At 35.8% G+C, this 16,797-nt stretch overlaps 1 protein-coding gene across 1 annotated transcript in view; it reads right to left on the bottom strand.

Annotated features, from left to right (window-relative positions):
- Window positions 1–11,155: 11,155 nt before the first annotated feature.
- LOC131409649 (transmembrane protease serine 11C-like) overlaps window positions 11,156–16,797 on the bottom strand; it is a 62,343-nt gene continuing 56,701 nt past the window's right edge. The window contains exons 9-10 of the mRNA XM_058547179.1: window positions 16,603–16,745; window positions 11,156–11,317 (exon numbers count right to left, since the gene is read on the bottom strand). Of these exons, the coding sequence (XP_058403162.1) occupies window positions 11,156–11,317; window positions 16,603–16,745 (305 nt within the window). The remainder of the gene's footprint in view (window positions 11,318–16,602; window positions 16,746–16,797) is intronic.

Genomic DNA, 16,797 nt, shown 5'->3' on the forward strand with positions numbered 1-16,797 from the left:
ACTTCTCCACTGATAGAGCTTCAAGACTTGTGTTTCTGTCACTTATGTTTTATTGTAATTGAACCCAAAGTCCCGTTTTATTTCTGCCTTCTTTGGATGAAAACATCACTGGTTTAGATTATGTCAAATTTTGTCCTGGAGATAGTTTATATTTAGTATGAAAGATCAAGGTGAACTTGTTTTGTGGGTTTATAATCCAACAGAGTGCTCAAACAGAGCATGTCAAACACATTCTGAGGGCCAAATGTAACTGTAGTACCTCGGCAGATGGCCTGGTTTTCACAACATTTTTCCTAAGTGGAGAAGGACACTGGAAGCTCAATTGTGAATTTAAAATTCACTCATGTTATTATTCAAATAATTTTAATGAAGAGATTTTCTAAGAACTATTAAGTGTTTGTATTCTGTCCAACAGATGCAAAATGAAAATGAAAAAAATGTGGAAAAAGTTAAAATCTGTTTAAATCAGATAATTGAGTTAAAATCTTAATCCAGTTAAAATCTGTTGTTTTAAGAAATTAATACATCTCAAAACACATTTGTTTTCTTTTTCAATCATACACTGAGATTTCAAACGCTAGACAAATATGTTGATTTAAAACCATCCTCCATAAAACACCAAATCAATACCTTAACAGAATCAATTTGATCTAATACCAATTGGGCTGCATTCAAATTTATCAAATTATCTTAATGGTCAGATTATCCATGCTTAAGTTAGAGTAAAAATGGTTAACATTTGTTTATTATTGCCTTGCTTTTATGATTGTCTCAATATTGTACTTGCCATTATTGCACATTATTGCATAGGTATTGGAGAGATTACTATGTAACTATATAACTAGGTATTGGAGAGAAGACTATATAAACGCTGTATCCACATTTATGTATGTTTATATATAATGTGAATATTTGTTTATATTACTTTATACATTATATGACCATTTCACATTGGGGCCACTTAGAAACTATCTCTGCGTCGCTGGTTTAACTTTCATGGTAAGTGCTTGATGCTGTTGTTTACCAATACTGGCATGACTGACATTGGAATTTATTAAATCACCAGCTTAATTTCTCTTATGTCAACTAGGTTGCTTCTGTGGCATCCAAAGCAAGAATAATGTTAAGAGTAAAGGTGGCTCTTTTGACTTAGATGGTCCTTTCTTGTTAGTTCATTTATTTGTTTATTCTGTCTTTTATTCATTTATTTAATAAATAGTTACTAAATACCTGCTATATATATTCTCTTAGCTTTTGCAGGTGGTAAATAGTACATATGGCGTCATCCAGGCCCTGAAGGAGCTTATTTTGTACTATAGAAGATTAGATAAGAATATTGCCTATGTCTTATGTGCCTCCTCAGATTCCCTCTGTGCTGGCTGCCTCCTGGATCTTGAGCAGCTTAGACCAGCTCCTTACCGGGGCTCCCTCTTTGCTGTCACCATATGCCCAGAATTACTGGCTTTCTTTCACTACTTCTAGACTTGGATGAAATATTATGCTGCAGGACATTGAATCTGGCTTTCTTAGTGACTTTCTGAAAGGTCTGGGAATATTTTCTAATGGAGTATTTTGGTTCTGAAATGGGTTGTTTTAGAATAATTAGTGGGAGGAATAAATGAGTTAGAAATCATGAGAAGTATGCCTTTTAGAAAAATGTATCACATGTATTTTTAAGCACAAATATAGCATAAATACACACTTGATTCTCATTATTTGTGGTGGTTATATTCTATAACGTTGCCATGAACACTGAATTAGTGAATACTGAACCATTGCTCCTATGAACTAAAACACCATTTGCATTACATAGGTTCATTTGCCAACATCCTTGTAAAACAAGCTAGACTCCTCAGCGTTGAAACCTGCTCTTCCACATAACCTTTTTCGTGTATAACACTTAACATATATTTAAAAAATTCTTTCAAAGGTTCGTAATCTGCAGAACCTGCGAGCTTAAAATTTTTCACACCATATTGCCTTTTGAAATGTGCGAACCAGTTACCATAAATTTCTTTGGTGTTCAGCCTCACAGCAATGTTATCTACTGTATTAAAAAAAAAATCAGTTCTTATCTCATGAATCCATAAATTTCACCAATTTTCCATCTTTTCTATGTCTTCGTCATGCACTGTCTAGAGCAGCCTCATGTACAAATAGGCAAATTTCCTTTTTCTTTTTCTGGATGTGTCATATTATTGATTATTAACATTGAAGTCATAGCCCCCAGCACTATAACTTGTGTCTGAACAAGGCTCATCTAACACACATATTTTCTCCCTAAGGCACATCACAGCCTCCTAGTGCTTAGGAACACTGCAGAGCACTTCAGCACTAGGGGCCTTTTTAAACAGTGAAATCACCAACAACATTTACAAAAATGTGAAAAATATGGCACTAAATATACCACTAAAAGGATGCTTGCTTATAGCATCATAGCTGAAATGAGAAGGCAGACCATCACCTTGTTTGACCTCAGCTGGGAAATTGCATGTTGGGCAACTCAAATTTTTCCCCACTCTGTGCATGCACATGTCTGGGATAATCATAAAAGCACTGTGAATATTGATTTTAGGGTTAATCGATTTTAGCAAATAGGTGGATTTGTAAATAATAATAATTGACTATAAATAAGAATCAATAAGTAAGATGAGATAAGTTAAAGAAAAATTAAAATTCTCATTAGAGCTTCCAAATAAACTATATTACAAACATAAAATGTTCCTAACATTGAAAAAAATAGTTTTAAGCCAGAAGTTCACAATAGATTGAAAGAAATACTATTTGTTGAGCCCTTAGCTATTGAGATTTTTAGGCGAGAGAGCAAAATTATATAGACTATTAAAGAAAGGCATTTTTTCACATCTGAGATTTGTGACTGTAAAACTTGTACCTATTGCATTGCTATAATAGGTTCCTTATAACAGTTTATTATTCTGAAAAACTCAAAAGGCTTTGCATATACATCATGTCAGTTAATCTGATCAGGGCCATATACCTGAAACAAAAGAAAACAAGGTAACCATTGGATAGATTTTAGAAACCTGAAAAGCTATTATATGTGGGCCGGCAACTAAAAGAAAAAAGGAAAAAAATGTTTCATGGTAAAATCTGATTATACTGAAGTATATTTTGTCCTTTGCCTCTACATTTAGGGAAAGAAAAAAATTGGAGCATGAATCCTTTATTATTAGTTTCTATCCTTTCCTTTTCTTTTTTTTCTATTCCTTTCCCTTTCCCAGATTCAGTCTGATTGAAACTTCTCCCAAAATGTATCAGTTTATTAAAGTAGGAAAAAAAGTAAAGAAAGACAGCAAAGGAGAGAGAGAAAGAAAGAGAGAGAGAGGGAGGGAGGGAGAGAGGGAGGGAATAAGGAAAGAAAGAAGGTAGAAAGGAAGGAAGGAAAAGGGAATTTAGGAGATAGGCAATTAAATGATTGGGGGATGGGGAGGGCATTCTCAGCAGCTGGAGCAGCATGCTCCATGAAAGATCATTGTGTAACACTCGAGAATGCATAGAAGGAATTTGGGGAATAGTGGGCAGATCAAAATTTGAGGTAGTTAATCTATTTAGAAAACACTTGCTGCCAACACAACATGGAAAGTATGGTGGTAGCATAAAATGAAGAGAGATAAATTTTGTTTTATATATTATGCAGAAGATATAGTTAATGGGACTTGATTAATTAGTTCTTCTTTTCGAGAGAGTAGAAAAAATAAAGAATTAGTCCTTAATTTCCATCTTGGAAAATGAGTTGGATGGACTGTCTACTAAGGTTGGAATACTGGAGAGATAGCAGTTTTAGACATATTGAGTTTGAGATGCCTATAAATTAGCCCAAAGGAAATTTTTAGTAGGCACTTGGTTATACAGGTGTGAAGTTCCAAGAGATATATCTGGTTGGAGATATAAATCAGTAGAATATTTGTATATTGCTTGTGGTTGAAGCCATGGAAATGGATGAGATTACCTAGGGAGAGTGTGAACAATAAGAAAAGACAAATGCCCAGGAAAGAGCTCTGTGAACACAATCATTTAAGGAGCACATAGAGACTGGGGAGCATTGTAAAGTAATGAGGAGACCAGAAGAGGGTAATGTAATGGAAGTAATAGGAGGAGAGAATTTCAGGAGGGAGGAAGGGATTCACACATCAAATATCTCAGAGATAGGATAAGGCCTAAAAAGAGTTAATAGGATTTGGTAATTAGGAGGTCACTGATGATTTGCCTAGAGTAGCTTTAAAAAAGTCCTTTAGTGAGAATGGCCATTTGAAGAGCATATGAGATTTGAGGAAGTGGACATAAAAAAGAAAAAAGGATTTTAAAAATAGATATGTAAGTCTTGAGGATGTTTAGAGATTTAGGGATGGGCCGAGTAGAGAGGGAGAGCAAGTCAAGGGATTAGGGCAGATGTAGCAGAAAGACAAGGGATCAGATCCCTTAGGGGAGCTGATTATGCAGTCAGGCACTAAGGAGTTTAGGGTTGATAGGGAGGGAAGTGGATCTGTGAAAGAGTTGGAGGTGGGATAGGTTCAAATAGAAGAGGGGGGTCAAGAATAGAGAATCTTGATGGAATGAAAACAAGTTGTAATGGAGTAAGGGAGTCATAAACCTAGGAGGATGTAGATAGAAATTTGAATTTAAGATTCCAGATGTGAAGATGTTCTAACAAAAAAATACAGATGTGGCCATGAAAGTGGATAGGTGAAATGGAAGCGAATGAAGTTTGATGCATTTAAGTAGCTCAAAGAACCTTGAATCTAGGCTGTTGGATGGGTTAACCATTTGGATTTTGAAGGTGCTCATAGATTCTGGTGATAATGATACTATTAACAATATTTAACATTTATTGGGTACTTACTATGTGTCAGGTACTTTTCTAAACATGTTACATGTATAAACACATTTAATGCTTACAACAACCCTAGAGGTTGGTACTATTGTTATCTTCATCTTATGGTTGAGGAAAGTGAAACATAGAGAGCAGTTTATACATCTGATCCATTTTAGAGTTGGGATTACACCTCAGGCAGTGTGTCTCCAAAACTCCTGTTCTTAACTGCTGTGCTATATTACCTTTCTGGTAGGAGTGGGGTGGAAAGGAAGACTGAGCCAGAAGTCAGAGTCCTTAGTGAATGAAGGGCCCTGTTAATTAGGTCCTTTTTGTTGTAAAAAAGGGAGACTCTCTTAGATAATGGAGGTCTATTTCATGATACACAAGGCCTACAAAACCATCAGGAACCCAGGCAGCTCTGGGGATGAGCAACTCTGAAACTCTGTTTCATGACCTGAGTTTGTCCTCAAGCATGATATATTTGCTTCTCTATGTATTGTCCTCTCCATCCTCTTCTTGAACCTAGCTGGCCAGCTCTTTCTTTGCAAGTCCAAGTTTATTTATTTATTTATTTATTTTTTTTCCCCCCAAAGCCCCAGTAAATAGTTGTATGTCATAGTTGCATATCCTTCTAGTTGCTGTATGTGGGACGCGGCCTCAGCATGGCCGGAGAAGCGGTGCGTCGGTGTGCGCCCGGGATCCGAACCCGGGCTGCCAGCAGCGGAGCGCGCGCACTTAACCACTAAGTCACGGGGCCGGCCCAGCAAGTCCAAGTTTTGAGGGGAAAGAGGGTTGGTGGTTTAGAAGTGACACACAGGAGCAAGAAATAGATTTTTAACACCTCTTTACCAACAAGAAGGAAAGAATAGAAGAAGGCAGGTCTTCCAACGGAGAAGTATTTGAATGAGAAGTCTTTGGGAGAAAATTTTGTTTCTGGTAGGGAGAAAAGATAGAAGCAGCACAGTATCAGAGAAAAGGAATATATTTTTTTTCTCTCTGTTTTTCAAAACATGACTGACTTTGTTTAACCGAGAATGATAGTTTCTGTGACAACTATGAAGTGAGTAAAAGGGAAGCATTTTCATTCAAGTTTAATTGGAAGGATTTGAGGAAGGAGTGTGGACTATTAATTATGAGGAAGTGTTTACACAAAATTGCTGTGGAGACAAAGAACAAATTCTAAAAGCTATTCAAATTTTTCTAAGCCATGTTAAATTAAATATAGCTTTTAAAATAGAAGATTCACTTTCATTTTCTAAGAGTGCATCTTATTTGGAGAATCACAACATGAGACATTATTACAATTCTTGTTTTAGGATAGCTGTGTCAGAGGCAAATGATAGAAAATCATGGTTAAAATTTATGTAACATATTGGAGATCAAATTAATGAAAAATATATATAACATAAATCATCGATATCATGAAATGAATGAAAACGCAGAAGCATAATGATCATGTTTATTTGTCAAAATTGATATATTCACTAAATACTGAAAGTAGTAATTTTTTACTTTTGTTTTAATTATAATTAAAAATATGTAACTAAATACAAATTAACAATACAAGAGTGATCATTTTTATTTCAATAATTCAGTCAATCAAACATTTATTGGCCATTATGTCCTAGGCACTGTACTTGTGGTTACCAAAGAAAGGCTACTCAAAGCTCATTATACTTAATATTTCCAAACATATTTCTTAATCATTTCATAATTTGTTGATATAGTTTTATTCACATAAACTTCATGTGTGCTGCTAGTTATTAAAAATAGTACAATTTTAATTTTATTCTTTTGCAGACAATTTTCTGTTGACACACTTAGCATTTCCATTTCATAATGTAATTCAATTCTAAAATACAACACATCTTAATCTCATCTTCTTCAGAAGGGGAAATTTGAAAACTAGATCTCCAATAATTGTATTAATTGAGAATTTATGATGCAAACGTATAATAATGTAAATAAAATTTTAAAATACAATTTAGAAAATATATGTGATTATTGGTATTATCCATTTCTATTCAAATTAAGTTTCAGTAAGATTGTATTCCCATGAAATTGATTGATATCCTATACTCACTATTATTTCATTTGTATTCCTTCTTTTTCTACTTTTAAAATTGTTTCTGTAAATTTTCTGATGTTTCTGAGTGGTTCATTTACTTTTATAAATCCTTGATGCTCCTTTCAATAAGTGTTTATAAAAAATCATCAGTATTGCTTGCTTTCAATTCTGTGTGCCCCACACAATCTAGTATGTTAAGGTTTAATATTTTTCTTAGCAAAAGAATTAAATAGATTTCCAACCTCTAATTTTATTCTATGTCAAAGTAATGTATAGCAACAAGGCAGAAGTACCTTAAAGTGCCACTGAAGTCAGCTTAAAAATAATTAGTATAATGTAACAAATATTTAAATATGTAGTATTTTTTCTGGGAAAATAGTAAAGAAGTGTTTTAAGAATTGATTTTACTACCTATGCTACTTCTAGAGAGAGCATAGGAAATGCTCCAGACAGCCCATAATATCTTGGAGTTTCCATTTTTTTAATAAGTAAAAATTTTAAGAAATGTTGTTTGAAATATATGGGAAGGTAAGAAATTTACCTCGTAGAAAAGGAATTAATTTGAATTTATATTAATTTGAAATTATATTAAATTATATATTTATATTAAATTAAATTTGAGTTTATATTATATTATATTTAATATTTATATTAAAATTAATTTATTTATATTACAGTGAAGGGTTAAAAGAGAATATAAAAAGGCTATCCTTTTTTATGGCACTTGAAAATGTATGTAGTATGGCTCTTTTTTTAACAAGAGGATCCTTGAAAATGAAGAGAGAATAAACTCTCTAGAAAGGTTTTTTTTTTGTTTTATATTGTTTCCTTGGTGAAAAGTCTTGTTGGTTAAAAATCATTGAGGAAGCCAGTCTTTTGCACTTAAACTGTGAGATCTTTTGAGGGGAAGTAAACTATGCCAAAAAGAGTCCGAGCAATGCTAAATGCATTTTCCAGCAGCATAAACAAAGGTAGTATGCTCAGCAAAAGAGCCCTGCAAAGCAGCAGTCTGAGTAAAAATGAGAGAAATCAGAGATCGAAGTGAAAATGTTAATCTGTAGTAAGGCTAGCAAATTCTCATAAAACTGGTTTAACTAGATATGTATTGAATTACCTAACAAATGAGTCTATAAACCACAGCTAAGTACAAACAATCACAAAGACACTGAAAGAGATGCCAGATAACTCAGGTGGTAGCACTCACAAAGGCACGGGGTTTCAACAGGCAAAAGAAGAAACCAACTGAGAAGTAAACCTTAAGTTCATTAAAATATTACTAGCTTATCAGTAAGGAGGGATTGATGGAAAAAGTACACTTCAACATATAGGACTTACTTTTAGTGTTCTCTGTATAATATCTAACTTGCCTATTTGATAAACTTGGTAATAATTTATATTCAGTGTATTGAGTTTTTACTATTATTTCAAAGTTCTCATCATGAACTCTTGCCAGATACTATTTACAGCAGAAATCCCTGAGTCTGAAGAGACCCGGTAGTTAGGTCAGTGGTGCCCAGGTGAGGAGGCACCATCATAACTGACATTACCTACTGTATTGTCTCTCTTGTAGAGAGGGAAAGGTGGTCTGTCATCATATGGTATATCATTATGCAGCTTACTTCACTTAAACCCACTCTGTTTGGGAGTGGCATAGTTCCTAAATGTGTTAACTTAACATTTGTCTTCATGTCACATTATTTTCAAAACTAAAAATTAAGTATTTGTGCTTTTTTTCCCACAGGAATTTTATACGCTTTTTATACACAAAGAAATCAAGTGCGAAGGAGTATTGGTGGCTTAAATCTTTAGTCCATCTTGCTTTTTTCCAAGATATTTCCAGAATATGCATAGCATGACATTGCTTTATGAAAAATCTGTAATTAAGACAATAAACACATGGAAATATAGAATCTCTGTTGTGAGGTAATATAATTTTGGATAATGTTATATTGATTCAGAAGATAGCACATTTTGCATTGGATAATACATAACTTATTTTTTTATCTATCAACATTTTTTTTTTTTGAAATGCCTCTCTCTGACCTAAGGGGCTCTCAATCAAGGTCCCCATTTCCTCTACCAGGAGTGGTACCCTGATCCAAGCTGAGCCAATCATAGGCATCCTCAGGACTCTTTGTACTGGAGCCCTTGGGCAGGAGGGCTCTGTTTTTGCGGAACTGTTAGCTTAGCACCAAGGAAAATCTAAGTCTAGAGCCTATCAGTATGTCTTTACCCCCTTAAGGGGTAGCATCTGGACATGAATGAAGACAGATGAGAGGAAAGTTAAAATGTGGCTAGAGATCAAGACATTCAGCCCCTAGATCTAGCCTCAGGTCTGCCGTTTGAAGATACCTAGATTTTTAGTTAGATGAGTCAATAAATTTCTTCTTTTCACTTAAACTAGTGTTAATTGAGTTTCTTTCACTTGCAACCAAAGTTGCAATATGCATATCTGACCAACATGCATATAGTTTTTTGTTTATACTTAATTTCTAGAAGATTAAAAAATAGAAATGCTAATTCTTATAAATGTATAACTCAAGATATATCAAAATATTTTAAAACCAATCAAATAATAAAGCTACTGTATTAATTCATCCATAAAGTTTATGACAAATATTACATTTTAGGATACTATGCTAGGTAGATTCTTAGTTATAACCATGTTACATAACAGAACATAGTAGTTTAAAGTATGGGCTCTGGATCCAATTGTCTTGTGTTGAATCCCAGCTTAGCCAATTATAAGCTCTCTGATCTTGACTTCTCTCTACTTCAGTTTCCTTATCTATAAGATTAAGATTACGCAGGGACCATCCTCACAGGGTTGTTGGGAGGGTTCAATGTAATAATACACATGAACTGTGCCTGGCACGTAGAAAGTGGTCTACAAATATTAGCTACTATTATTAATGCAATTACTTTTTGGATCCATGAAAAAATTTTTTATCATATGAAGGCTATTAGTGGTAGCTGTAGTGTCAACGATAAAAAAGAGAAGGGTAAACTGCTATAGAAATACTGGTGGACTGCAGTATTTTTGCAGTGGGAAAGTTTTTTTGTTATCTGATGAGATAATATTCTAGGTAAAAGCCAACTGCTCTGCTTATTTGGCAAGTTGGCATGAGGCATACAGTGCATTTATACACATCTGTGCCCTCAGCTAGCATGTTTCTGTATGGGCAAAAGGAAAATGAAGTGGAAGCAAAATTTCCATATTATTTATTCTGGTTGATAATTTGTATTGTTGAGGAATTTTAAGAGTTTGGAGATACGTTATAGGGCATTATTTGCAGTCTATTCAAGACTACATAGTGTCTGAGGATAATTTTACTATTATGTGTGTATATGAGAGAAATTCTTCTGGCCTCACTTTCATATGAAAGAGAAATAGGGACAAATTAACAAGCATTGGGAGAAATTCAATGCACTTCAGGGGATTATCATGCTGTTTTGTGTCAATGAAGGTGAGGAAGCCATAGAGAAGGGATTAGCCTTGGCACAAAGACTAGAAAGAAAACAGGTAGACAGATTTTCCTGGGAAATTTTTTTTGTGTGTGTGTGAGGAAGACCAGCCCTGAGCTAACATCCAATGCCAATCCTCCTCTTTTGTGCTGAGGGAGACTGGCCCTGGGCTAACACCCATGCCCATCTCCCTCCACTTTATATGGGACGCCACCACAGCATGGCTTGCCAAGCGGTGCATTGATGTGCACCCGGGGTCCGAACCGGCAAACCCTGGGCCTCCGCAGCAGAGTGCGCACACTTAACCGCTTGCGCCACCGGGCTGGCCCCTTTCTTGGGAAATTTTTATAGGCAGTATTACTACAACTCACTAGGCTACAACCTACCAGTATGTTGATCATGTGGAATTCATGTGCTTGTCAGCAGGGATTATTTATACACTCAGAGGAGTTGATTTGAAAACTTATTCTATGATTTCTCAAGGGACCTGCATCTGCAAATCAGCAGAGAAGACCTCTTTAGTAAATTGTAATCCATATTTACTCATATAATTACCTTCAGTCTGGAAAGGGGTAAAAAGGAAAATTGTATGTCCTGGTCCATTACTCTCACTAAACCCTTCTCAACGTCTAATACACAAAGAGTTTTCATAGTTCTAAAATTGTGTATGTTTAAATTTGCAGCATTAAATATGCATCAAGTAATTCTTAGTTAAATGTAGTTTGGGAATTATAAACACAATTAACAAGCATATAATCTTCAGGTTTAAACTACAAAGAACTTCTGCACTAGAGACCAGTTTTGGACATGATCCAGTCTCGATAGTATGTTACTCGAGTGTAGACACCAGGCTTGTCTGGAAGAGCACATTCATCTCCCCAGCTTACAATACCAGCAAGGAACCAAGTGCCTTTATAATCTGCACCAACTAGAGGTCCACCAGAGTCACCCTAGAAAAAAAGAGGATATATATACAATTACTATAATTTAAGGTGAATAATGTTAATTTTTCTCTTTTGTAGTAAAGACGAGGAGAGACAGAAGAAGGGAAAAAACCTAGATATTTCAATATTAAAATGATTCCAGTCTAGAATATTTTTGTGTTCTATAATAATTTATTTAAATAAAAGATATTAATATATGTCTTTGGATATAAGAATACAATAATGGAAAATATGTATGAAAAATTTCAACTCAATTATTACCCAAAAGAAATATTGAAGGTATTGTTGCTTATGCAGTCATCGGTATGCTGAGGAATTCTCTGATTATCTCCCTCAAATCCCCTATTTTGATGCAGATGCTGGGGAAAAAGAAGGTTTATATTTACCTACCACCAACACTGGACTATTGCTCTTCCCTTCTTGGGTAAACATCCCTTCAATTTTCAGAATTATGCAATTTGGCTAAACTACCCTCTACACTCCTTATGATTGTCGTCTACTGATGTTTAGGCCATTTTTCCAGAATGATGGAACACCTTGGCATCTGTATTTTCCTTTGCTCTAATCCTTCCCATCATCCTGAATAATTTCAGCATCTATTGGATGAAACTATAGTCTCTTGGTTTCCTTGATTCTAACTATCTGTATATTTATTAAACATTTCCAGGTCGCTCCTTGTCATCATCTGGAACTACTCCACCTCTGAAATGCCATATTCAGCATTATGATTACATGTACCTATCCCTTCAGTTTTCTCATTACACTACTTTTCACTTTGCATCTACTCTTCAGCCTCATTAAGAATGCCAATTCTTAACCCCTCCCTTTTCTCTTCGTGTATTAGCTTACTTCCTACTTCCCATCTTTCTTTATGTGACTATATTCCTAATTTAGCCATACCACTACTCTTTCAACAGGATTCTCAGCTTCATACCTTCCTCCCCACCATAACCTGGGCCAACCCAAACACAGTGAAAAAAAAAATCATGTTACAAATTTACATCCTCAGGTCCGGCCCTGTGGCTTAGCGGTTAAGTGCACGCGCTCCGCTGCTGGCGGCCCGGGTTTGGATCCCAGGCGCGCACCGACGCACCGCTTCTCCAGCCATGTTGAGGCCGCGTCCCACATACAGCAACTAGAAGGATGTGCAGCTATGACATACAACTATCTACTGGGGCTTTGGGGGGAAAAACAATAAATAAAATCTTTAAAAAAATACACAAAAAAACAAATTTACATCCTCAAACTAACACCTCTTCCCAATAGTTATTTGTCCCTAGTCATATTCCTTTCTCATTTTTAAGAGCAGCCAATCCAAACTGTTCTCATCTTACAATGAAAATAATCATTATTTTTTAATTGTGTATAATATATATAACATAAATTTACCATTTTAACCGTTTTTCAGTGTACAATTAAATGGCATTCAGTATATTCATATTGTGTGATCATAACCACCATCCATCTCCAAAACTTCTTTTCATCTTGTAAAACTGAAACTCTACACCCATTAAACAATAACTCTCCATTGTTCCATTTCCCCAGCTCCTGGCAACCACTATTCTACTTTTTGTCTCTAAAATTTGACTCTCTAAGTACCTCATATGAGTGGAGTCATACAGTATTTGCCCTTTTGTGACCAGCTTGTTTCACTTAGCATAATGTCTTCAGAGTTCATCCATATTGTAGCATGTGTCAAAATTTTCTTCACTTTTAAGGCTGAATAATATTTTATTTTATGTATATAACACATTTTGTTTATCCAGTTATCCATCAGTGGGCACTTGGGCTGCTTCTATCTTTTGGCTTTTGTGAATAATGCTGCTATGAACATGGATGCACACATATCTATTTGTCCCTGCTTTCGATTCTTCTGGGTATTTACCCAGAAATGGAATTGCTGGATCATATGGCAATCTGTTTTTAATTTTTTTGGGGAACAACCATGCTGTTTTCCATGGAGGCTGCACCATTTTACATTCCCACCAGTGGTGCGCAAGGCTCATTTCACAATTTTTAAAAAATCCAGTTCCCTCACTCTGAACCTAGTGTCTTGCTTAGTTTCAAATTCATAGAGTAAGTAGAGAATAACAGGTAGCAGTCTCTCCATTTCTTGTCCTTGTCTCTTTCGACTTCCCATTTCACCTATATCAGCCCACATCTGTATCTACTTTCTTTTTCAGATAAATGGATGTATGTCGTTCTTTCCAAGGCTAGTCCCTCCATTCGTTCTCTGGTTCAAGAAACTTGTTCTATCAATAACCTTCTCTTTTTTTGTTTGTGTTCTCCTAATATGTCTTCATTTTCTTAACTGTCTTTCCCCTCCAAACTTATAGATTTTTTTGGGGGGAGGTGGCCTTGCCTACCTGAAAAATGACAACCTTTCTGGATCTTAAGACCTCCTCTATTGCCCTAATTATCTTCTTTTCATAGCTAAGTGACTTAAAGTAATCGTCTATATTGAAATTTCCATTTTCTCATCCCATTCTCAATTTCTAAATAGTTTTTCTTTCCACCAATCCACCCTTCTCAAACTTTACCAATAAACAGTTGTTGAATTTGATACTCTTTCCAGCATTTATCTTACTTGACTTCTCTATGGCATGTGTCACTATTAACTATTCCCTTTTTTTCTGATCTCTTACTCCTGTGACTCCAATTTGTTATTGTTTTTCTGATCTTTTTAATCTCTTACTGTTAGCCCATTAAAAGCACATATACCCAAGTTCTGTTACTTTTAGGAGCTTCTTATTTTACACACTTTATCTGAGCAATTATATTCATGCTCATGAATTTAACTACCACCCAGATGGCAATGACTTTTAGGTATATATCTCTAGCCAGAACTCTTTTCTGAGCTCAAAGTTTTTATTTCCAATGCTATACTGGACATATCTGCCTGGCTATTCTGCAGGTACTTCAAATTTAGCACAACCAAACTGAACTTTCACCCTTTTCAAACCTGCTCTTTCTATCTTCTCTAGTTGCTCAGGGAGAAATATGGGAGTTAGCATGTATTCCTCCTTTACCTTCTTCCTCACATCTAATCAGTCCAACAATCTTGTCCACTCAACTGTCTTATTAGCTCTTCATTCCTACTGTGTCTTAGTTGAAGCCCTCACTATCTCAGATAAAATATCTTAATAGAGTCCACTATCTCTAGCTCACTTGCTTCCAGTGCTCTTCTACTCTGCATGTATTGGATTTGGCAATTAGACAATCATTAGTAATCTTGGCTAGAATGCTTTCAGTGGACTGGTAGGGAAAAAATCTGCAAGCAGTGGGTCAGAATGAATAAGTTGAGATTGTGGAACAATGATGGTAAACTATTCTGTAGAGATTTGACCAAGAAGGGAAAAAGAAAGAGAGAGTAGGATACATCAAGAGAGAGACCTAATAATGTTTGCAGAATATGTGGAAGAGTCCATTAGAGTGGGACAATTTGGAAAATATGGGAGAAAGTTTCAAATTAATGCAAAGTTCAAATACCTATGTAGGTGGAAAAAGAGTGGATAAAAAACTCAGGTAGAAGATTAGCTTTGAATAGAAGAAACTTGTTCATCCTGAGCCTAGAAGGTGAGGATATGTATAAGTATAAATCTATCAGGTAGAAAAGAAATTAAAGGAGTTCTGGTATGATTGCTTTCATTTTTTGTCCAGTAGGAGGAAATGTCATATGTTTTGAAATAAAAGGGCATAGAGGGGTACATTCAGACAATGTAATGACAGTTTGACATAGCACCGTAAAAGACGCATTAAAGAATTCCACAGTGTGTTAAGGACCCAGCTGTGATTATATGACCCCAGTTTACAAGGCTATAAGATTTCTTCTCGCTGTGCTCAGCAGCTCACATATAAAAGCAAATAAAGTAGATAGATTGCTCTGTGGTTGGAGATTATTAGGATGGGTATAGAGGTAGTGGAAGATGGTGTAGTCATTGGGGGAGCTGTCAGTAGAGTGGTTGAAATAATAAAGCGTGGGTTCTAGGCTACATAAGGTTAGAAGAGAGTCATGGGGCTGAGGGTGATGGACTGAGAGAAAATGGAGAGAAACAGAGATTTAAGCTCGTCATGACTTCAGAGATTACGTTTAGTGAGACACTAGAAAAGAAGGGAATCTGTAATTAGAGATGATAATTATGTATCGCAAGTACTTGTTTGCATGTCTTCTAGCCCCTAGAATGCAGGAACAATGCTTTATTCACTTTTAACTCCCCTGCGCCTAGCACAGGGTCTGGTACATAGTAATCAATAGATAATCATTACATGAAAGAAAGAATGAATAAAATAAGGGTCCTCCTGGATTTATTACTGATTCTGCCTACCTAGATAACCCTAGAAGTACTTTTTTTTTTTTTTTTTTTTTTTTGTGAGGAGGACCAGCCCTGAGCTAACATCCAATGCCAATCCCCCTCTTTTTTGCTGAGGAAGACTGGCCCTGGGCTAACATCCGTGCCGATCTTCCTCTACTTTATATGGGACGCCGCCACAGCATGGCCTGACAAGCAGTGCGTTGGTGCGCGCCCGGGATCCGAACCGGCGAACCCCGGGCCGCCGCAGTGGAGCGCGCGCACTTAACCGTTTGTGCCACCGGGCCGGCCCCAACCCTAGAAGTACTTTTGTTAGCTCTAGGACTATTGCTCATAAACAGCATCAGAGGTGTTTGAAGCATATTATACATAAGGAAAGGCAGCTTAGGGTACCATTCGGAGTGTAGGCTCTGGAGTCCAATTTCCTGTGTTTAAATCTCTGTTCTGCCACTTAATACCTGTGTGAGTTTAGACAAATTACTTGATCTCTTTGTCTCAGTCTCTTCATCTGAGAAATAGAGTTTATAATAGTACAAACATGTATCACAGTATTGTCATAACTTGAATAAATTAATATTTGTAAAGAGCTTAAAACAGTGCTTGGCACATGGAAATGCTATATATGTGTTGTTAAATAAATAAAATATTTAGGGTGTTGGACCTAGTTGAGTGTTTCTCAGTGAAAGAGGGCCAGTTGAGCTAAAGTCACCAACATTCCATTTCATCTCTTTATTGCTTATTCCAAATTGAGTCTCTTCCCCACTCCCACTCACAGCTTCTTATAACAATAAGGGTAGTTTAGTATTTTAGTACTTTAATGAGACCTATCAGATAGCAATATAATTTTAATTAGCTACTTCAGCTATAAAACATCCTTAAGCCTTTAAAAATTGCCAGTCTTTTGAGAAAATTGAACAGGTTAATTGGAAATTAAAAACTACAAGAAAAAACCCTTCCTGAAAATGGAATAGGCAGATTTACCTGGCAGGCATCCACATTTCCCTTCAGGAACCCGGCGCACAACATTCCAGGTGTGATCACACCACCATATACCTTTTCATGGTTGCAGGTCTTATTATCTATGATCTTCACTAATCCTTTTTGGAGTATATTAGGACTTATTCCTAAAGGGAGGAAGTTGTATAATTTTTACTAAAGTCAATATCAATCCCTCTG

The sequence above is a fragment of the Diceros bicornis genome, chromosome 8, assembly GCF_020826845.1.
Source record: "Diceros bicornis minor isolate mBicDic1 chromosome 8, mDicBic1.mat.cur, whole genome shotgun sequence".
Taxonomy (NCBI): domain Eukaryota; kingdom Metazoa; phylum Chordata; class Mammalia; order Perissodactyla; family Rhinocerotidae; genus Diceros; species Diceros bicornis.